General features: G+C 48.3%; 1 protein-coding gene across 1 annotated transcript in view; it reads right to left on the bottom strand.

The window, feature by feature from the left end:
• Positions 1–22,723, bottom strand: part of LOC8037271 (synaptogenesis protein syg-2) — a gene marked incomplete at its 5' end in the record, with an annotated part of 176,930 nt that overhangs the window by 109,202 nt on the left and 45,005 nt on the right. Inside the window, one exon of the mRNA XM_040214902.3 lies at positions 21,492–21,698. Within this exon, the coding sequence (XP_040070836.1) occupies positions 21,492–21,698 (207 nt within the window). The remainder of the gene's footprint in view (positions 1–21,491; positions 21,699–22,723) is intronic.

Below are 22,723 nucleotides of genomic sequence, written 5' to 3'. Positions count from 1 at the left end.
CTCGTTCAAACGACAGCGGCCCGTAAACCAAACGTTTACCCGGTAATTGCGATAAGAACTAAGTGCAGGCCTCAAAACACTTTTGAAGGTTGGTTGGGGTAAGTAGGCTAAGTTTAAACAGATACAAGAATATATTTATCATTATTGTTACCGGTGGCCACCACCGACTTGTAATGCCCGATTCTACTTGCGGTTTTCAGTATCGACGTCCACCATCTCAGCTACGGTCCACGCTTTTGCAGTCCGAGCAACGTCGTGTCTAAAAACAGCGAGCAGAATCTCGTCGTGGGAGTCGGGCTTTAGCGCCCATTCTGCGGCGTCCACGTGAAATTAATCGCCGCACGTCACATTATTCACGCAAAGTTTTGCCTCGTTAGTTTTGCTGAAGCCGCTCAAGTAGTCAGACATTGTTAGGAGGACGTAGCATCAACAATTCCTCCGCGAAAAAGAGCACGGGGACTCCCACCGACGCCGACAACAACGCAATTCAATGGTTTGTTTATGGGCGACGGCGGGCTTCTTGCCCACCATCCACCGCGCATGCGCGTCGCCGGTGGCGTCCGCTAGGGGCGCTCCGGTTTGTTTGTAAACATGAGTTGGTGTATAGGGGCCGCTCTGACCCGTTTGTTTTCCCCACGATCGGTGTTTACTCAACACAAGGCCTGTGCACATGCCGACAGGCCTTATGGGCATGGGCATGTCATCTTGTACAATAGAGCGCGGGGCACAGTTTAATGTAAAAAACACTAACAATCGACGAAGCGACGTTAAGTGCCGGATCTATCCTCAGAGAATGCGAGCTTGACCCACTTCGGCTTTTGTGCTAAGTTGGGATCGTGCATGCTGCATTGTTCATGCAGGCCCTAGTGGAAACAAAAGAGCACCTCCTCCACCTCGCCGGAGAATACGAACTCCAGCCGAACGCTGACGCCGCGTTCGGTTATGTCGGCCGAGCGCTGCGTCATTGTATTTGTTGTCCCCATCCGTGTAGTTGTTAAGTTAACCGCTTGGTGCGTCACGGTCTGTCCTCCTCCCCAATACCCAGTAGGAGTAGGGGAGAGAAGGGGAGAGAAGGAAAGATAAAACACGCGAAGTGCAAGTCAGGGTGGTAGGGTTATCTCGGATTTTAAAAATTCAGCCTCAGTTTTCGTCAGCAGGAGGGAAGGGTTTGACACGTTGTTTTTTGCTGTGGTCATAGCGAATGATTCTATGATTTCCCTGCCGAATCTGCTGTCATGCCCCCCAAGGATTTTTGTGCCATCAAAGAGGGAATGACAACGCAAACACGAACGGGCATGTATGACTATGGGATGGTAAGAATCTGGAGAGGCCTCAGAAACTTCGTTGTGATGTTCGCGGAGTCTGTGATTGGTGCATCTGCCGGTCTGTCCTATGTATTGATGACCACAGCTCAAGGGGAAGGAGTAAACTTTCTTCTCTTTGCATGGAATGAATTTCTTTTCGTGCTTGACAGTGCATCCATTCGGAATCCGGTTGTTGTTTACTTGTTGACAGAGTTGTTTAAGACGCATGCGGCATGAGAAGACAACATTCGTGTCGAACTTTGAGGCAATGGATTTTATCCGGTGGGCTGAATTGTGTACGTAAGGAATGACGGCGAATCGGGCTTTCTTTTTTTGTGGCTGGTGACTGGCGATCAGGCCCGCGAATCATCCTTTCCATTACAGATCGGAGAAGGTCGACGGGATACCCTGCCCTGACAAGCCTCATGTGCTGCAATTTGAAGCTATCTTCTGAAAGATGACAGCAAGACTTCGTGAAGGATGAAGAAAACAACGATTTGATGATACCGTGTTTAACCGACTTCAAATGGGCGCTAGAAAACGATAGGACAAGTTTGGAAGACCTTTGTTGAAAGGCCCAGCAGAGTCCAGTAGCACTGACATGAAGCCGCAAATCTAGGACTGAAGACCTTCATTCGATGGTTCTTCCTTCGTGAATGTAAGGCCCGACGAACAAGCGGAAGAAACAGCTGTAATGCTATCTGGAGAAGTTCGAGCAGGATGAATGACTAGGTAATCGTCTACAAATCTGAAAATATGGCAGCCAGGCGCGGAGATGTCCAGTTGTGCTTTTATAGCTCTGTCAACGAATAAAAGGAATAATTCACTGAGAACAGGGGCGAGACATGAACCGATGCAAACTCCCTTTTTTTGGCGGTAGATCCCTTTCTCATGTTTGACTAAGGTGGACTGGAGATATAGATGAATCAGGTCCACGAATCCAGCAACGGAGACACCGGAGGAATTCTGAAAATCCACAGCTCCGTGCTCAAAAATGGCGTCGGAGATTGAGGCAAGCAAAGCGGTAGGATCTAGATTGAAATACATGTCTTCTATGTCAAGTGAAAATATAGAGTGGGGCAAGGAGAAGAAATGTTGGGAACTGATGACAGAGATGAGTTCTATTGAGTTAGACACTCTAAAGAATTGAGGGAGGTGGATGCAGGACAGATGCTTTTGTAGAAAGAGCCCGAGCTGCTTCTGCCAACAACCCTTCTCCGACACAATACTTCGGAGGGGTACTCCGATCTTATGTGTTTTTGCAGTGAAGAAAACTGAAAGGTACTGCTTCGCTGGTACTGCTTCGCTTCCTTCCCAGCCGCATGACGAACTTGTTTGGCGCTGGCTTCCGCTCGCATCCTTCGTACCTGTTCATCGTCGACGCAGACTCTCGCCTCCTTGAAGCTTCATGGAAAGAAGTGATTGCTGGAGTGACTGCCTCCTGCCGTGAGCTGAACGAGACGAAGTTTGAACCGCCAGTCCTGCTATCTCGTCTGACACCATGGAATTGCTCTCCAAACGTCCCAAGTTCGCCCCAGACCTTCCTACTAAGAAGGTTGATCAACTCGCTCAGTTCATCAAGTCGCCGCCGCCATCCCAGAACCACAGAGGCAAGATTGTCTCGGCTCCGCCATCCGCGCTTTGTGCTTCCACCCACCCCCCAAGCCAGGCAAGATCTCTCAACTCGCCGCTGTTGAAGAGCTTCGTCAAGAACACCTAAAGCTGTTAGAATCCGATAAGACGGGTGTGTTTGTTGTGTTAGAGGAGGGAGATTTTGGAGATAAGGTGAAAGCTGCCCTTTCAAAGAATTTTCTCAAACTGAAATCGCGACCGTCTGGGACCCTCAGGTCAAGAGCTAAACAACTCTGCTCGTCTTTGAACCTGTCGTCCCTAAAAACCGCCATTAGTAGCCCAGCGAAGCAGTACCTTTCAGTTTTCTTCACTGCAAAAACACATAAGATCGGAGTACCCCTCCGAAGTGTTGTGTCGGAGAAGGGTTGTTGGCAGAAGCAGCTCGGGCTCTCTCTACAAAAGCATCTGTCCTGCATCCACCTCCCTCAACCCTTTAGAGTGTCTAACTCAATAGAACTCATCTCTGTCATCAGTTCCCAACATTTCTTCTCCTTGCCTCACTCTATTTTTTCACTTGACATAGAAGACATGTATTTCAATCTAGATCCTACCGCTTTGCTTGCCTCAATCTCCGACGCCATCTTTGAGCACGGAGCTGTGGATTTTCAGAATTCCTCCGGTGTCTCCGTTGCTGGATTCGTGGACCTGATTCATCTATATCTCCAGTCCACCTTAGTCGAACATGAGAAAGGGCTCTACCGCCAAAAAAGGGAGTTTGCATCGGTTCATGTCTCGCCCCTGTTCTCAGTGAATTATTCATTTTATTCGTTGACAGAGCTATAAAAGCACAACTGGACATATCCGCGCCTGGCTGCCATATTTTCAGATTTGCAGACGATTACCTAATCATTCATCCTGCTCGAACTTCTCCAGATAGCATTACAGCTGTTTTTTCCACTTGTTCGTCGGGCCTTACATTCACGAAGGAAGAACCATCGAATGAAAATCTTCAGTACCTAGATTTGCGGCTTCATGTCAGTGCTACTGGACTCTGCTGGGCCTTTCAACAAAGGTCTTCCAAACCTGTCCTACCGTTTTCTAGCGCCCATTCGAAGTCGGTTAAACACGGTATCATCAAATCGTTGTTTTCTTCATCCTTCACGAAGTCTTGCTGTCATCTTTCAGAAGATGGCTTCAAATTGCAGCACATGAGGCTTGTCAGGGCAGGGTATCCCGTCGACCTTCTCCGATCTGTAATGGAAAGGATGATTCGCGGGCCAGATCGCCAGTCACCAGCCACAAAAAAGAAAGCCCGATTCGCCGTCATTCCTTACGTACACAATTCGGCCCACGGGATAAAATCCATTGCCTCAAAGTTTGACACGAATGTTGTCTTCTCGTGCCGCATGCGTCTTAAACAACTCTGTCAACGGGTAAACAACAACCGGATTCCGATTGGATGCACTGTCAAGCACGAAAAGAAATTCATTCCATGCAAAGAGAAGAAAGTTTACTCCATCCCCTTGAGCTGTGGCCATCAATACATAGGACAGACCGGCAGATGCACCAATCACAGACTCCGCGAACATCACAACGAAGTTTCCAAGGCCTCTCCAGATTCTTATCATCCCATAGTCATACATGCCCGTTCGTGTTTGCGTTGTCATCCCCTCTTTGATGGCACAAAAATCCTTGGGGGGCATGACAGCAGACTCGGCAGGGAAATCATAGAATCATTCGCCATGACCACAGCAAAAAACAACGTGTCAAACCCTTCCCTCCTGCTGACGAAAACTGAGGTTGAATTTTTAAAATCCGAGATAACCCTACCACCGTGACTTGCACTTCGCGTGTTTTATCTTTCCTTCTCTCCCCTTCTCTCCCCTACTCCTACTGGGTATAGTCGGCTGCTCGCTGTTTGAAAGTTTACTCGTCTGTTGCTAGTTGAAAGATGTGGTTGTGTTGTCCCTGTTTTAATTGTTTTATTCTTTCTTCATCCATGACTTAAACCAACACGCTCTTCTACTAAGCAGAATTTAGGGCACAAAGGGCGTTGCCCGCATCAGCATCCTAAAATTCCTTCAGTTCTAACAATCTTTCTAATAAAGGCATCCAGTCGGGCACATGGTCTGAAGCGTCGTAGACACTCTTGACTTGCGCTACTAACTGAATAAAATGCAGGCGTACAGTCCTTGGTGAGTGAATAGCGTTTCTTACATCCATTCGAGATTTCCAGATGCCATATAAACCTAAGAGCATGATTAGATCATAGGGGACAGTGTCACCCGGCGCGACCGGCAGAAAACGAATTGAATGCGCGGAAATGTCTAGGTCTTTTTTAATCGTGCGCTGCAGGACATCCCAAAATAAAAAGGCGTCCCAACAATCAATAAAAATATGCTCCACAGTTTCTGGCACTTTGCACAACAAGCAGTTCTCTGTCCATGGAAGAAAAATACCTTTTTCTTTTAACCAGACTTTCGTAGGAAGTACAGAACAATGCAGCTAAAAGGAAAACGTTTTGACTGCTGGAGGGACGCCCATCTTTTTAACCCGGCGCAATACATCTTGGCCGGGACTGTAACTGAACACAGTTCGATAAATTGGAGTTGGAAAAAGAACGTCCATAAGGTCTCGGGAAAGCTTTTTCCTCGTAACACTTGCAAGGTATTCCCTGGAGAACCTAACTACTAAAAAGTTAAAGGTGTCGACAACTTCTTTTAGATAGTCCACTAGTCTCGTGGGTTGGTCCGCGTCTCCGACTGATGATACGACAAATGTTGGAAGAAAGCATGCCAGTGAATCCTGAATCGTTTCACGGATCAAAGGAGTTTCTTGATCCCTCAGAAAAAGAAACCTGGATACCAATTGTCGAACGAGCAAGTGCGGAAGACCAACACCGCCGTCCGATATGCGACGGAAGAGGTTTTCCCGCCGCATAAGCTCCCAGGTGGATTTCCAAATAAAAACGGCAAATATGCGATGAAACTTTTGAATGTTGCACCTTGCACAATGAAGAACCTGTAGAACATACCAGAGTTTGGCCAAAAGGAATATATTACACATGGTCGACCGTATAAAGATCGACACATCCCGGTGCGCCCGGCTCTTTCTGCGTTTGTCGAGGTCAGTCACCACTTCGGACCAGTAGGTCGTGCTGTTCCTGTAGTGCTGCAGGGGCACTCCAAGGTAGTTACATGGTGTGCAACTCCATTCAATGTCTTCGTACTTGCCTGGCGTTGCGGCCCACGAGCCGTGCCAAAAGCCTCGGCACTTTTGCCAGTTCACCTCCGCTCCAGTGGCCGCGCAAAAATCGCGCGTAAGCGCAACAGCGTGGCGGATACTTTCTTTGTCCTTGCACAAGTAAGCGATGTCGTCCGCGTAGGCCAAAACTTTGGTTTCCGCGCTCCGCAAGGTGTAACCGTTGATCTTATTACTTTGAATAATACTTTGACAAACCGGCTCAAGGTAGAGGGCAAAGAGTAAGGGGGACAAGGGACACCCCTGCCGTACCGAAGAATTCACTGGGATGCTTTCCAACAGAGTATTGTTCACTATTAAGCTCGTGTGACAGTCCGTATAGGACATCTTAACCTCCTGTGAGATTATTTTTCCAACACCAACATGTGACATAACCTTAGAAAGCACCTGATGTTGAACGCGGTCAAAAGCTTTTTCAAGGTCAACTTGAAGCATTGCCACTTGGTCTCCTTTTCTGGATACGTTTTCTAAAACAGAACGGGCTACATGCACATTGGTTTGTATGGCCCTTCCTCTAATCCCACATGTTTGATGGTCTCCGACCAGCTCCTGAATAACTGTCTGCAGCCAATTTGCTAAAACCTTTGCGAAAATTTTATAATCAACATTACACAAAGTTATAGGGCGATAGCCTCCTACGCGGCGAAGTGTGCTGGGATCTTTGCTTTTGGGATTAATAATAATAATACTAATAATAATAATATTTATTTTGGTTCAGGAGAACCGCGGTGCCGCAGAAAGCCAAGTAGCCTATACCAGGAAGGCCTGCGGCGCCGCATCTAAGGACGATGGGATGAGATTGTGTACAGATGACAGAGAGGTGCTGACGATGTTGGAATGGAGCTTGTCAGCGAGGGTGGCGGGATGATGTTACGGGTGATGTGAGTCCAATGTTGTTTAGTGAGTTGCCGTCCAGGGTGGTGTTCGGTGGCTGCACCGTGCGTAGGGGAGGACACCGTTTGACGCGCTGCTCTTCAACGTCGCCGGGGGACGAGACCGTGTAAAAGCTTGTTCGTAGCTCTTCCTCCCCGAAACGCCAAGGAGCCGCCGGATCGTACCCTCTTATCGAATTTCTGCAGCTCTGGTCCTTCTGCCTCGCCGAAAGTTGGTCTTGTGAAGCCACCGGTGCGGCGGGTGGACTTATCATCGTCAGGCCGAGCAGGACGGCCGCCTCCGGGATGGAACCGCCTCGCGGCGCGCCGGGCTTCTGCTAGGCTTAACGCGGCTGCCACGAAAAATATTCGTAAGTCCAGTGAACTTGCACTCACCAACGCGAAACCGGTACCGATGAGCTCTAAATCACTTAAGGGAGGCCATGCTGTCGGTGACCGCCGGCAGTGGAGACCTATAGAATCACCAGAGCCGGTGGAAAAAACTGTACCCAACGGAGCCGATAGAAATTGCGTCCACTCGGGCCGGCCTTCTTCTTCATCTTTTTGAAGAACGGTGCGAGCTCGCAGAAAGGAAGGGGGCAGCCCGTTGGTGTCATATGAATCTTGGATCACTTTTTGCAGTATTGGACAAATTGCATATTTGTGTAATTTATAAAACTCTGATATAATACCATCCGGTCCCGGCGTTTTTGCTTGAGGTAGGGCGTCAACCGCGGCTTCGATTTCTGCTAAACTGATGGTTTCCTCAAGCGTCTCAATCTGCTTTTCTGTTAGCCTGGGTAGCAATACGATCAGTTTTGCGAGTACTTCCATGTCTTGCGGAGCCTTTCTTAGGCAAAAAAGTGATAGATAATGCGCAAGGAAAATGTTATATATCTCTTGTTTATCTGTGTATATTCTGCTGTTATGCTCTATTTCTAGAATTTCCTTTTTTAAAGCATGGCGTTTTTCGTCTTCCAGCGCTTTTCTTGTTGGTTGCTCTCCTAGAAGGAACCTTTCAGCTCGAGCACGTACGACCGCCCCTTGATAACGCTCTTGATAAAGGCTATCAAGCTGGGCTTTAACGCAAGCTATATCTTCAAATCCCTGTCCTGGGAATTTACTTTCGTACTCGTATAAAATGCGCAAGTCACTCTGAAGCTTTCTTTCCATTTTCAACTTATAAAAGCTAAGAATGCTAGATCTTTCGATCGCCAGCTGCTTAACGTCTTCTTTAAAACGCTCCCACGTCCTGTGAAAACGGCCTTTTTCGTAGGATAATTCTTGGATCAACTTTCCTGTATCCGCCACAAAAACTTCGTCTTTGAGAAGCTGAGCACTAAGCTTCCATATTTTCCAATTAATTGGCTTTTCTCTTCGCGGCTTTTGCCCAATCATTGTAGCGACCATACAGTGGTCGGGGAAAAACACTGGGTTGACAACATAAGCACTTAATTGGTTAATGAGATCTAAGGAGCAGTAAATTCTATCTAGCCGCGCGTGTGAAGCTTGTTGAAAATGCGTGAAAATTAAGTTCCTACCCTTCGGTTGAAAAGAAGCTACATCAATTAAGTCGCTTTCTTCTATCACATCCAGTAATACCTGCTCGCTTTTGTCAAGCCGACTTCTAGACGACGCTCAGTCAGCCGTGTCGCAAACGCAGTTGAAATCTCCGATGATAACTGCCCGCCTATCGCACACAGTGTACGACCGAAGATGATTAAAAAATGCTACTCGTTCATTCACACAATTCGGAGCATAGACACAAATCACCCTCCACCTCGATTCTGACACTACGAAGTCACAAAGAACAAAACGACCGCAGAGGTCACTTGTGATTGCTACCTGTGACATATTTACAGATTTTTTTATGAAAAGAAAACACCCCCCTGAAAGGCCTACTGCATGGGTTACACAAACCTCATAATTGTACAGAAAAGTCTGCAAAGCGCGCTCAACCTGTTCCTCGGTAGACAGTTTTGTTTCCTGCAGTGCCAAGATATCAATTTCTGTATGCTCGAGTAAACGCCGTAATTGGTACTGTCGCTTCCTGGAATTAAACCCTCTAACGTTTAGAGTAGCGAAGCGTAAGTCACTGACCATTCTTTAAGGCGAGGGGTACTTCTGCGCAGCGCGCGGCTTTGCGTACAGCCGCTTACTCTCATAGGTGCTGGGCGGTTCCCCGTGCTTTCGCTTGCCTTCGGTGCCATCCTTCGCCGTGTTGGTGTCCATGTCAGAGGGTTCTTGGACGTCGTCGCGCTGGTCCTGTACTTTGAGGCTCGCTTGGCGGTCCTTGGGAGTTGCTGCCATCGACACCTGTACTTTACCCGACACCGAGTTTTCACCGCCATCGCTCGGGTTGGTGTCAGGCTTCACAGACAACGCGGTGGTGCTGGCAGGTTCCCCAGGCGACACTTCTCCGGTTGGCTTTGAGCACTCAGGACTCGGGGAAGCACCGCTGGAGCGCTCCATTAAAGGGATGTTGCCAGTCACGTCTACAACCTCCGAGATGTCCATTAAATTGTCGTGGTTTCCTTGGGTGTCCTCCCAAGAGCCTCTCAACACAGTGGCGTACGTTGAAAAGCAGTCGCTGCTCTCATGGCCGAAACGGTTGCATTGAGAACACTTCGGGGCACAGCACTGCCTCCGAATATGGCCCACCTTCTTACACCGGAGGCAGAGCGGTGGCCTGCCTGGCACCAGAAGAAGAGACTGCACTCCGAAAACCTTGATCAGGTGAGGGAGGTCTCCGGAGGTCACCGTGTCGTGTAAGGTGAGAGATACTTCCCTGCTGAGGGTTTCCATGTTTTCCATGCCCGGGATTCGCCACTTCTCTCTCGTGATGGTTTGTACCCGGCCGTAGGGTTCCAGGGCTTCAACGACCCGCCTGTCCTCCAGGTATGTCGGCAGCCAGAGCAGTTTCATCTTCACGTCCTTTGATTGAGGGTCAATCACAAGGCACTTCTTTCCTTTCACCTTGAGCTGCCCGGCCGCCTTCAGCTTTTACGTGGCTGCCATGCTTGTTAACGTCACCATCCAGACGTGGTTCATCTGATATTGGCCGAGTGACACCACGTCGTTGGAATCCACGATGTCTTTCAAGCCGTCGCGGAAGTCGACGGCTCGGTACGGTCTTCCAGAAAGGTCGGCGTGTAAAAAAACGGAGTTCATGCACATCTTTCCGTCGGGGAAACGGGGCAACAGAATACGATAGTCATCGTTACCACTGCCCGCGGCTTCGTTGGTTCCTCGGCTCGCAGGAGCCGATAACGCGCTTTTATCGGAGCGCTGCATTTTCCGTCCGCTCTCGTCGCAAGCCGGAAGCGAACTCCCTGCGCAAACTGAACAAGGAGGAACTCGCCCTCCTCCTTTCATCTGAACTGCCGTTGCTCCTTTCTGTGGGCAACTTGTCCGCAACAAGGAGGAACGGTCGCTGTTGCTGCCTTTCTTCTCATTTTTTTCTTACAGTGTAGTGTCCAGCGCGGTGGGCGGCTTACGGGCATGCATCAAGTAAAAGGATGAGAATTATGTCGTACACTGGACGGCTATGTTACAGGTCAACCTGGTGAAGTGTAGCACTGTGTCCCAGTAGGAGTGGGTCTCGGAGATGTTTATGAAGAGTATGTCCGCAGGAGTATTGTTGAAGAGTTTCGTGAGGCAGTTGGTTTGGGGGTGGAAAGATGATGTTAAGCGGTGATCAAAACTTGGATGCCTGCACTATGGCTTCTATAGTTCGAGATAAAAACAATATCCCACGGTCGCTAATAATGACTCTAGGAGTACCGTAGCGTAGGATGACGTTGTTAAGAATAAAAGGAGCAATGGCTCCTTTTATTCGTCGTTGAGGGGTAGGATCTCTACGTATTACGTCTCCTATTCAATGGCTGAAACGATATATCGGTGTTGTGTTGTGGATAAAACTAGTGGCCATAAATGTCGATTCCCACTAGCTCGAATGGATATCGTGGTGGGTTAATGGATTTAATAAGTATACTAGCAGGGTATGAGGGCCGTTCGCGACGGTGATATAAAGTACATAACTGGGCGTAGTTTGCAACTATCCGATACATTCCAGGCCGAAAATAAAACTGTCGAATTCTAGGATTGGCCTTAAAAATCCAAAATGAACGGCTGTGGGTTCGACAAGAAAGCACTGTAAATATTTGAAGAAGTGAGAATAGACCTACAATTACACAACGCTGGAATTCAGGTGAATAGTTGTGCTTGTAGACAAGGCCACTTTGAAATATATTGTCGCAGGTATTTTTCAGATATCAACGGTTTGTGGAGAGTTCTTTTCTGTTGATGTGTTCAAAGATGGGCCGAATGCAAGGGTCTGAGATCTGAGCAGCACCGAAGCTGTCAGGGAGATTGTAGGGAGTACCGGGTTCGAGTTGGCGGAGGGAAGTGAAACAACGCGTGGTTCTCTTCGTTGAAGGGGACAGCGGGAGAGCCCATCCGCATCGCTGTGCTTTCGCCCTGATTTGCAACTGACTGTGAAACGTATTTTTGGGTTTGAGGGGTCCAGCGACCAAGACGGCCGGACATGTCTTTGAGGAACGAGAGCCAGCAGAAAGCGTGGTGGTACCCTAAGACTTCGAAATGGCGGCCGTAAAAATAGGGGCGAAATTTAGTGATAGCCCGGACCACTGCAAGGCACTCACGTTCTGTTGTGGAATAGTTAATTTGTGGTTTGCTCAAAAAGTGGCTGGCACATGCGATAACTTGTTGTTGGTTAGAAGTTATGCGTATTTGTATAAGCACGGCCCGAATCCGTGGCCGCTGGCGTCCATAATAATGTGGGTGGACGCAAGACGATTGACATGGCAGAGGATTCGTTGTGACGCAAGACTTGCGACGAAGAGACGAGAATGCATCGACGTAGGCGGGATTCCGGTCGAACAGAACGTCAACGCGACACAGATGATGTAGGGGTGCGTCGATTGTAGCGAATCCTTTAATAATGCAACGAAAGTAGGACTCAAATCATAGAAATCTTCGCAGTTCCTTTATGTTTTCCAGGTTTAGAAAATAAATTATTGCCAGACTTTTGTTGGGATCAGGAGCTACGCAATCGTGGGTAATGATGTTACCGAGCACTTTGACCTTTCTCGCAGCGAAATGACATTTCTTTGTATTTAGTCAGAGGCCCACGTTGGGGATGCACAAAGGCACTTGAGACAGTCTTGATCGATGTTCCTCAAACGTAGCATTAAAATGATGATGTCGTCGAGATAGCACAAACAAGTGGTCCATTTTATGCCAGAAAGTACCCAGTCAATCATTCTTTTGAAAATAGCTGGGGCATTGGAGAGACCAAAAGGCCTTACGTGGAATTCGTAGAGGCCTCAGGGAGTGACTAATGCTGTTTTTGTCCTGTGTTGTTCGGCCACAGAGATCTGCCAGAATCGAGAACGCAAATCAAGGCATGAATAAAAAGAGGATCCTTGTAGTGTGTACAAGCCGTTGTCAATCCGGGGTGGTGGGTATACGACTTTTCGTGTAATCTTGTTGAAGCGGCGGTAGTTAAAGCGAAAATTAATTGATCTAACTTTTTATAAAAACTACTACTCATGACCAAGGACTCGAAGAAGGTCGGACCACGCCTTTGATTATCATGTCATCGAAGTGTTGTTACATTAATTCATGCTCTGTGAGAGATAAACGATGTGGTCCGTGGCGTACAGCTGGAGTGTCTGCTGTTTCGATGCGATGTTCCACAGCAGTATCTTTGCCCAGAACATATAAGTGATGGTCGAATGTGACCTTATAGCTTTGAATTATAGAGTAGTGCTGATATTGCTATTCTGAAGTTAAGAATTTATCAATAGTATTTAAACGTTCCTACGATGACGACGGTGAACTTAACGTTTTCGGGTAGGTCATAGAAGAGTCTGGAGCTGTTGCAGATATGCTTCGGTCATGGAAGGGTTGGGCGCGGGCCAGTGAATATTCTTTGGAAGAGGAAGGGGTAGATGATCGGCCATAAGTACTCGGGATGCTGGTCATTCCTTGGAGCAATGGTGCTGTCCAATGAGGAAGAACCAAGCCCTTGCGTGTAAAAGACTCGTTGTGCGGTTGCAGAAGAATATCGTCGGAAATGTTTGAAGGGGGCGATATGGTAACCAAGGTTGTAGAACACGTCGAGAGTATGTCATCGGGCTTGCGAAGCTTGATGGGTGCAAATAGAGTGGAATGTGCCAAAGCAGGTGTTTTAGTGGTTAAAATATTTGAATTGGCACAATCCACGAGAGCTTGAGCTGTGTTTAGAAAGTCCTCCCCCCCCCCCCCCCCCCCCCAGAAGAATTTCGCACGTGCATTGCGGAAGCACGAGAAATTGAATGGTGTAAACTTGTCCTTCAATGACGAGTATAGCATTGCAGCAGGCAGTGGCGTGTATTGAATTAGTTTCGGCACCTCGCAACACGTGTTAGTTATTGGTGGCAATTGACCTTGCATAGTATATTACAGACACCTTGCTGCATAACAGAGACAGCTGTTCCAGCATCTACAAGCGCGTAAAAACAATCATGATTAATTTTAACGTCAATAAAGTTTATACGTGTAGATGGGGGGTTCGTTTTTATTCTATGGCTGGCCGTTTAACCTCAGAAATTGCAAACCTTAGTTGTCCGAGTCAACAAATCTGCAATGAAGCCCAGTATTTATGATAGAGGGTGAACCACGACGCCGGTACGGAGGTAGCGACTGCGGTTGGGGATTCCGCAGGTAGGCCCCAGAACGACAGAAATCACCGTAGGGTTGATTTTTGTATGTGCTCTAAGTTGTAAGGAGGAGAGGGGACGTGGTTTGCATTCCGGCGCTGTTGCCAGTTGCGGCCTTCGTCGTTCAACGGCGTCTACAAAATCGGTTTTTATGTCCTTGTATTCTACAGTAAAAGCAGATGGAACAATTGTCTGCTGTTAGCCACGTGGACTGCGGGCGCTGCTTGTAGATGGGGTCGTCGTCAAAGTGACAACTTGTGGGTGTTGCAGTTCCGGATTAGGTGGTATCAGAAGAACCTCAGCATATGTTGCTTGGGAAGGCGTTATTATACGTGTAGATGGCGAGGTGGCTGCCTCTGTGAGCTCTACTCGTATGAGATTCCGAATGTGTTGTGAAGTGCCTGTCACTGCACTTGTTGCTGTATTAAAAATTGAGTCAGGCCTTCGTGGACGATTCGGCGTATGGTTTCTTTTAAGGTAATGTCATTTTTTGAAAACGCGAGTATGTCGGTTTCAGGTAGCGGTGACACAGTAGCTGCGATACGTTATCTTCAAACTGCCTGCCGCCATTGACAGATGGTAACGATTTCTGTGACATCGACGGGAGGTTGCAGGACAACGAGGTTTACGGCCTCGCATGCAATCTCGTTGAGCACAGGTCGTACCCTATCCGCTTCTGGGATGTTGAGATCAATTTATCTGCGCAGGGTTAGTACATCCTCTATTTAAGTTAAGTAGCCTTCAGAGCAGTGTTGGGAAGTTCTTTAAGTACATTGCACTTAAAGTACTACTTCAAGTAGGTTTAGGAAACTTATACTTTGCTTGGGGAGTACATTCTCTGAGTATGTACTTGTACTTTATTTAAAGCATTTTTTTCTGGTACTTCCCGAGGAAAGTACAATTTCTGACTCCAAAGTACATTCCCCAAATTTCTTTTTGTTAAATTTTTATCACTAAATGATGCTATGTCTACTCCGAAGAAATACTGGGAGGGATATACTACTCTCACCAGAAACGTGAGGAGACGACGCATCGCTCCGTTTGTTCTGGAAGCGGCTTTCCCGTAGCTTTTTGAACTCTCGCTGCGTCTCGGTCGGTCAGCGCAAGCAAGGAGGTTTAAAATATTAGGATAGCAAAATTAATTATAATGTAGTACCTGAGTCTGTGGTGCGGAAGAAATTAAATTTTTGAACTCAAAGTAAAGATAACAAAGGAGAACGTCACAATGTTTTGAGACATTTTCTTTCGTCGTTTCCTTCTATTTGAAATTTTCTGATTTTTTTCGCACCCCAATCTCAGGTGTCACAGTGAAGATGTTCTTTCTTACAGATTTCGCCGGGACCCGACGACGGAGGAAGCTGATGGTCGCTGACGGAAGAGAAAACCAGACAGGACTCCGCGGATAGGAGGAAGAGAAAAAAAACACACGCCTATTTACAAGCCAAGCTAATTTCCGAATGTCCAAAAAGGTCTTACCACGTGCTCGCCTCGCCTTCTTCTCTTCTCAAAAATGTCCCCTGCCCCAGCTCGCACGAGCGTCGCTAGTTCACCCACACACCGGGGCACACGTGCCAACGCAAACACGCAAAGAAAAGAGCCTGTTTCCGCGTCCCTTCACGGTGATGGCGGGCCGATTCTCACACCTCCCGACTAAGTATATCTTTTAGACCCGAAATGTCAAAAATAATATATAACAACGAAACTCAAACGCGTACGCGTATCAGTCACACTTTGCACAGAGTTAGTGATTGAACCCATAAGAATCCAAACTATAGCAGAAATTTACACCAAATGCAAATCCCATGAGAGTAAAGTGATTCTTACTGTGCCCGCCAAGGCTCCAAAGCAGTGACAAATCTCGCGCCGAGACTAGCGCAGCATCTAGTCTCCTAGCCTCGGTCTCTTTGCCGGCAGGTTATTCAAGCCACCCAGATTTCGGCGGGGCTTGAATCGGACGGCGTATAGCTGGTTCCGGAATTTCTCCGCACAAGAGCGACGACAGTTTATACTCTTTCTTGCTTTACGAATAGGGAATGGGCCTCGCAGGCGGTCGCCGTTGTCGACGTCTTCTGCACTCCCAGCTCTGTCATACGTGGCCGGCTGGCAGGCGGTCGAGTCTTCATAGGCGTCCCTAGCTATATTCAGGGACATCCTCATCTCGAAGACGGTGTCCTCGTCGATGTCCCCGCTTTCTCTGACATATTCACCGGCCGGCTGTGACGTCAGCCACCCTAACAAGATGTCCCACTTCTTGTCGACACCCACTTCCCTGCCGGGGTCACTATCAGCTTGCCAGAACGTCTGCCGCCAAAGCAAGATAGTCGGTTCTTTCTCGTCGTCGACGTTCGCGTTCTCGTCGTGATCACCTTCCGCTCGAAGAAACACCTGCCGTCTAGGCAATAAGTTCGGTCCTTCGTCGTCGTCCACGTTCTCGCCATCGTCGTCCTCGCCTCACCAAAACACCTGCCGCCCAGGCGATAAGTTCAGTCCTTCGCCGTCGTCCCCGTTCTCGCCGTCGTCGTCCTCGGCTTGCCGGAACGCCCACCTCCCAGGAGATACTCTAGGTTCTTCCTTGCAACCGACGCCCATGTTCTCAACTCGGTCGTCATTGGCTTGCGCAACTCAAGTAAGATGTCGGGACCGGCCTCAAAGTTGTCGAAGTTCACACATGGGTCGTCCTCAGATTGCCGGGACGCCTGCCGCCCAGGCCAACTGTACGGCCTTTCGTCGTCGACGTTCACCTGCTTTTCGTGGTCGTCTTGGGCTCGCTGGGACGTCCTCCAGGCACGTGAGACGTTCAGCTCATTTCTGTCGTCAACGTGCGCCTGCACAGACACGCAGCTGCGATTGTTCTTCGACGACCGCTTCGTGTCGTCGGCTTGTAACGGAATCTGACGCGCCTCGCGGACCGATAGGTGCAGCCTCTTCTGGCCTTAGAGGTTCAAGTTGCTACCGTCGGTCTTGCCCACATCGGACGTCACCTTGTCGGGCTCACGGCTGGAGTCTTCCTCCACAGTGACATTCTTTGCGTCTACTCTTTTCTTGTGAAACCGAAGTTCTTCATCTGGTGTCTTCGTCCGGGGACATTCGCGGGAAATGTGCCCCAATTCCTTGCATTTAAAACACTTCACCCGATAATATTCAGGTATACATGCCCTGCCTTGGGTTCTCGTGTTTTTCCTTGAGAGAAGTGGTGGTTTCAATAAAGGGCCTCGAGACCTCAGCTCGCGACACTCCGAGCTCTAACAAGACCGATTCTTTGACCGCACCATACCCACTTCTCTCACCCATGTTCAGCGTATTCACTAGTGCACGCATGCTCTCCGTGAAATAAGGTCGCACAGGATATCCTCTGAGCCGCTCAGGGAGTTCATATGTCTCGAAGACGTTTTCTACGCCATCAAACCAGCTCGGCACTAATAAGTCGGACGACGGCATGGGAGTCAGCACTCCCTTCATTAATCTCGAAAAGCGAAAAACTTCATCTCGGAGGTTGAACTCCATGCCGCCTCCACTGGCTCACCTTCGGTTTTCTGAGCGTAGATGTTCTAGTTCTAGCTCGAGGCGTAACAGCCGTTCTTTCTCCCTTACTAGTTCAATCTCCTTTTCGATTGAGCTGTATGATCGGACTCCTCCGTTCCCATCCCCTTGTGTCTGCGAGTTTTCCACTAATCCACTCAAAGGTGACAATTCACCTGGTTCGTCAACATTCATATTCCGAACCCTATCCTGCTCTGGTGTTAGAACCGGCGTCTGCCGCTCTGCGCTGTCTGTATCCATGGCGGGCACACGTCAAAGAATCACCTTACCGTAAGGTCAAAGAATGCCGCTGGATCACAGACGCAGCCCGCTCCTCAGAATAGTCAGGCACGAAAATGATGTCCGAGCTGTAGACTCAAGCGTTCCTCGCTGGAGTGGGACGGCGTCCGGTCAGAGGTAGCTCTGCCACCACGAAGTAGCTCGGTGGTTTAATCTTCAAAGAGCTCGGTGGTCCAGTCTTCTCTTCAGAAGCCTCCACCAGTGCCGCGAAGTCGCTGTACGCCGATTCCGTTGTGAAGATCACGCCGCCGGGGTCCGCTGACGCAATCCTGTCGGCTGCGCCAGTGAAGATGTTCTTTCTTAGAGACTACGCCGGGACCTGACGACGGAGGCAGCTGATGGTCGCTGACGGAAGAGAAAACCAGACAGGACTCCGCGGATAGGAGGAAGAGAAAAGAAACACGTCTATTTACAAGCCAAGCTAATTTCCGAATGTCCAAAAAGGTCCCACCACGTGCTCTCCTCGTCTTCTTCTCTTCTCAAAAATGTCTCCTGCCCCAGCTCGCACGAGCGTCGCAAGTTCACCCACACACCGGGGCACACGTGCCAACGAAAACACGCAAAGAAAAGAGCCTGTTTCCGCGTCCCTTCACGGTGATGGCGGGCCGATTCTCACAGTCACATTATGATCAATTATCACCAGCTCTCTTGCACACTCACTGTTTTTTATTAAGGGGAGGACACTCCTCTATGAGAGAATTGCTTGCAGAAGCTACGAGGCTGACGTCATGCTTTCTCCTAGTACATTTAACCCTCTTGGATGGAACAATCCATTGCAAGGGGCGCCAAATTCAGAAGAGGACGTCTGAATTTGGCTCCATTCCTGAAAACAAATACTCTGTGGCCACTTGACTTTATCAAATATTCGCTCATTTTTTTTGAAAATAGGTCATGCAACGCTGATTGCCCCTGGGCAAAGCATTCCAATTAAAAAATCACTGCATAAAGGAATAAAAGGGCATCATGAAAGACTTCGTAAAATACTTGTACTTTACTTTGAAAGTACATTGTATTTATGGCACTTTACTTCAAGTACGTTGCACCCAGCGTACCTAATACATACGTAAAGTACATCACGTATCATTTACTTCGTATTTTACTTCAAGCACTTTTTAGAAGTACTTTACCCAACACTGCTTCGGAGAGGGGCTCTGATTCTGTTGCGAGTTTTTGGCGACAGTCGCCTTCCGGTCTTGAGGGTGGCCAAATATTTTTTCAATCCGGGGGAAACATGCATCCCATGAAGGCATTTCTGCTTCATAGTTAAGAGACCACATCTTCGCAACATCGCTGAGAAAAAAAAAATACATTTGCGAGCACGGTTGGGTAATCCCAGTAGTTGCCTAAACTCACCCGAGCAGAGACGTCTGCCCATTTTTCTACTTATTCATCACCGATCCCAGAGAAACCTCGGGGGTCCCGAAGAGGGGAGGGAAAACACGTGAGCGTCATTGGAGGGTGAGTCGCTCGTACGGGTGAAGACAGAATGACCGGAGGTGGGGTTGGATGGTGTCGAGGTTGTCAATTGAGGTAGGTGCATGGGTGAAGCTCATATCACCAGTGAAGACGTCGTCTGGGTCGGTAATAATGAGGTTGTCATGGCAAGACTAGGCAGAGTGCGGCTTTGCAGTTCCAGATCGGCGTTGCCTTTAGGCGGGACTTTGTGAGGTCTAACTCGAAGGCGGTGAAGAAGGCAGGGATGTCGATTCTGAACCTCCACCAGACAGTGAGGTTTTTTCGGGAGAAAGAATAATACACGGTGCCGACGGTTTGCCGAGGCCAGGCTGAATCTAACCCAGTCTCGTGAGACAATCCACGCTCTGGCACGCACTGCCTTTCGAGCGCACCAGCGCCCAAGCTGGCAGCGCCGAGCTCGCCACTTTTACGCCACAATATGTGTATGTACCAGCTCATATTTGCAAGACAAACCGGTGTGCTTCCAGCGATGCCTGCACTGCAGCGCAGGTGCGATGGGGTGTTGACAAAAAGCGCGGCGTCACCCATCAGCATACAATGCGCAGAAAAACTGAGGGAGAAGAGGACACGTAAGCGCGCGGGAACGTTAGAACGCCGAGCCCTAGATCAAATAATTAGTGGGTAGACCTAAAGTCAGCTGTATTTGTCTCCACTTCACTCGTCGAAGGCGTTAGAACGCGGAACACCGGCGTCCAGCGTTCGGCTTTCGCCTTCAAAAGGGTTCGACGAGTGCAGACAAAGGCCTAATGTCTACCCGCTAATCATTACAACCACAGCTCAGCGTTCTGAAGTCACCCCACGCTCTCATCTCGTCGTCTCTCTTAGTTTGTTTGCGTATAAAGATGCAATGTTGTTGGCGTCGGTGTGAGTCTGCGTGCATTTGTTCACGTTGAGGTTGTTAATTATGCAACTTCCTAGCCAGGTCTGGCTACGTTAGTGGCCAGATTCAAAAGAACGAGGATCGGTACATCGCTAAAACTTTGCGTGAATTGCGCCTCCATTTGCGTGGAAGCCGCAGAAGGCGTGCCAACGCTTGATTCACGCGTTGCGATTCTGCCCGCAATTATTAGTTGCGACGTAGCTCAGACTTCAAAAGATCCGGTAACATCAGCTGCTCCGCTAGACTTCGCAACTGAAAATTGGATGTCGAATCGCACATGTAAGCAGGCGTAGGAAGTTGGCGATTGCCACAGGTAGCAATGGCCAAGTTCACCTTGAATATTCAGCTTAATGCCCGTTCACGCACTTGCAACCGAGTACGACCGAGTGAGACAAGACCGGTTTTTAAGCCTCTCACGGCGGCGTAAGACCAGATGTGCTGCTGCTGAGCAGGTCCTAAGCCGTTTCAAGAGGCTTCAAAATCAGTCTCGTCTCAGCCAGTCCTATACGGTTGCAACTGTGTAAACTAGCCTTCAAAAAGAGTCGATTCAACCTAAACATTTATGAAGTCTAGATACATATACAGGCCCACTTTTACTTCGATATGGAGATTGTTGACATTGGCTACACGCCGCTCATCTTTAAATGCGAAATCTCTCGGAATGCAATAAGAATGTTCGAGACCTCTTGTACTCCTGCGTTCATGTTAGAGCAATACATATAAGTCGTACTACAACACATCTACGTAAATGCAGCCGTAGCACTCGGTGCCTCTCGCAGGGGCAACTGGGGCCCAATGGCGCCTTGTTTCCTATTTTACGTCGTCGGCGCACATTTTCGGACAAACCAATCAGACAAGAAATACGCTGACACCGATCCTGGCAAAGTTTAAAGCTTTTTTGCTTCAGCCCCAGTCTGTAGAAATCGCAGCATTTCGAATAAAATGTAGGTTTGTGGTATTTCATACCCCCTTCCCCCGCAAAAAAAGAAACAAAAAAAAAAGAACAGAAAAAGACTTGACTGAAATTCCGTTTTTCACTCATACTCTAAACTGAAAGTGTTCAGGAGGCACCACAAATGCAGCCTGATACACGAGAGCTTAATTTGGCGTTTTCTCTGACCAAGCGTCTCAACGTGCGCGCAGAGTTAAAGATGCTCTTTAACGAAACCCCTCGATCTCAACATTTTGTCCGACCGTTCGTCCGTCAGTGAATTTTACGTTAAAGTTAGACCGAAAAATTGACATCATGTGATCTGACGTCACGAGACCAACACCAAGTCACTTCATCACTTAACGTCAAGTCTTCAGCGAAAGAATTCACGCTACGTGGCCTGACGTCACGTGACAGGTACGGCAAGTTACTTTCCACGCCAAATTTAGTGGGGAAATTGGGATCACGTGACCTGTGTCCCATTGTAGTTTCCCTGCTAAATTTAGCGGGAAAATTGATAAAAAATTGTTCTTCTTTACCTTCAGAAACGACCGTTAGGTCGTTTTGGAGCTTGGGTAAGTGTCGCTGGCAACATCTTTTTTTTCCTTTGGCAGGAGAATATACGAGCGTAGGGCGGGAGTCTCCACTCACGGTAAAGGTCGAGGGTAACCGACGCCGCGACGGCGTAGGTCCCGTTGTGATCGGACGCTTTGCACGTGAGGCTGGCGTTGAGGTCCCGCCTGTGCAGCTGCGCCACTTGCAGCGTCGATCGGGTCACGCCTTGGGACGAGCTGTCCGCCCTGCTGGGGAGCTGCGTACTCGCATTGCGCCACCAAGTGACCTTGGGCTCGGGCACGCCTGCGTTGTCGGAGAAGGGAAAGAACGCTAGCAACAGGCATACTTACGAAGAGTCGGAGTAAATTCGGTCAACTGTAATTATTCTTCAAACGAAGCCTCGAAAAAAATGTATTTACTATTTTGGAATGATATCCAAGTGGAAACGCGGAAAACAAGTCAATCGCGGTTTTTTCCGCAGTAAACTATTCAACATATAGCGCGTTTTTTCGTTGTTGTTGTTTTGATTTCTATTTTTTCGTAATGATCCATCACTTTACTACACTTCTATGTGTGGGCCTTCTTAAACATTTTCAATTGCCTGCTATCATATGAAAACTTGTGCATTTCGCTTCACGACCTGTTAGAGCTAACCGATTGAGACTTGTATAGAACCTTTAGCTATAGCAATTCACGTACCGACTCAACTTAAATTAATTTTTTTTGCTGCTTAATCAGAATTAATTACGTACAACAAAAACAACTTTAAAGGAACAGTGCAACGATTTTAATGTTGAAAGAATTGGCATGTTTTAATTTTTTATATTGTTTATGCAAGCCCAAGTGACCAAGAACGCGTCACCTTTCCCCAAAAAACTGCTATTCTGCTGCGTAATCGCAAAGCAAAAACGAATTTTTTGCCAACCTGCAGCCGCCTGTGGCGGTTACAGGAACTAAAATGGCCACGCCTATGGGGGTTACGCAGAAGTGAACAAAACCTGTCCCCCTCCGCTGCTTCACTCGCCGTCAGCCCCGCGGCGAACCATCCTTTGTGTCCATCGCTCGCCGCGACCTTCGAGGATGCTAATCCTTTAAAAGTCGACAATCGCGGAGGAAGCGGCTGGGGTCTCTGAAGAGAGGGCCCAAGGGGAAAGCACGTAAACCCCCAGTGTACGTCATTCGAAAGTTAACGTGGAGAGTTGAGAGGCACTTTGACCTTCGAGTTGTTTCATTTTTTTTTATTAAATAAGAAGTAGCGGTCACAACAAAATACGGCTTTCTGTTTTTCGTTTCATAGGTGACGCTGATCAATTTCCGCAGCAAATTGG

Source organism: Ixodes scapularis, unplaced genomic scaffold, assembly GCF_016920785.2.
Source record: "Ixodes scapularis isolate PalLabHiFi unplaced genomic scaffold, ASM1692078v2 PGA_scaffold5__190_contigs__length_132052651, whole genome shotgun sequence".
Taxonomy (NCBI): Eukaryota; Metazoa; Arthropoda; class Arachnida; order Ixodida; family Ixodidae; genus Ixodes; species Ixodes scapularis.
This window is presented reverse-complemented; position numbering and strand designations above follow the sequence as displayed.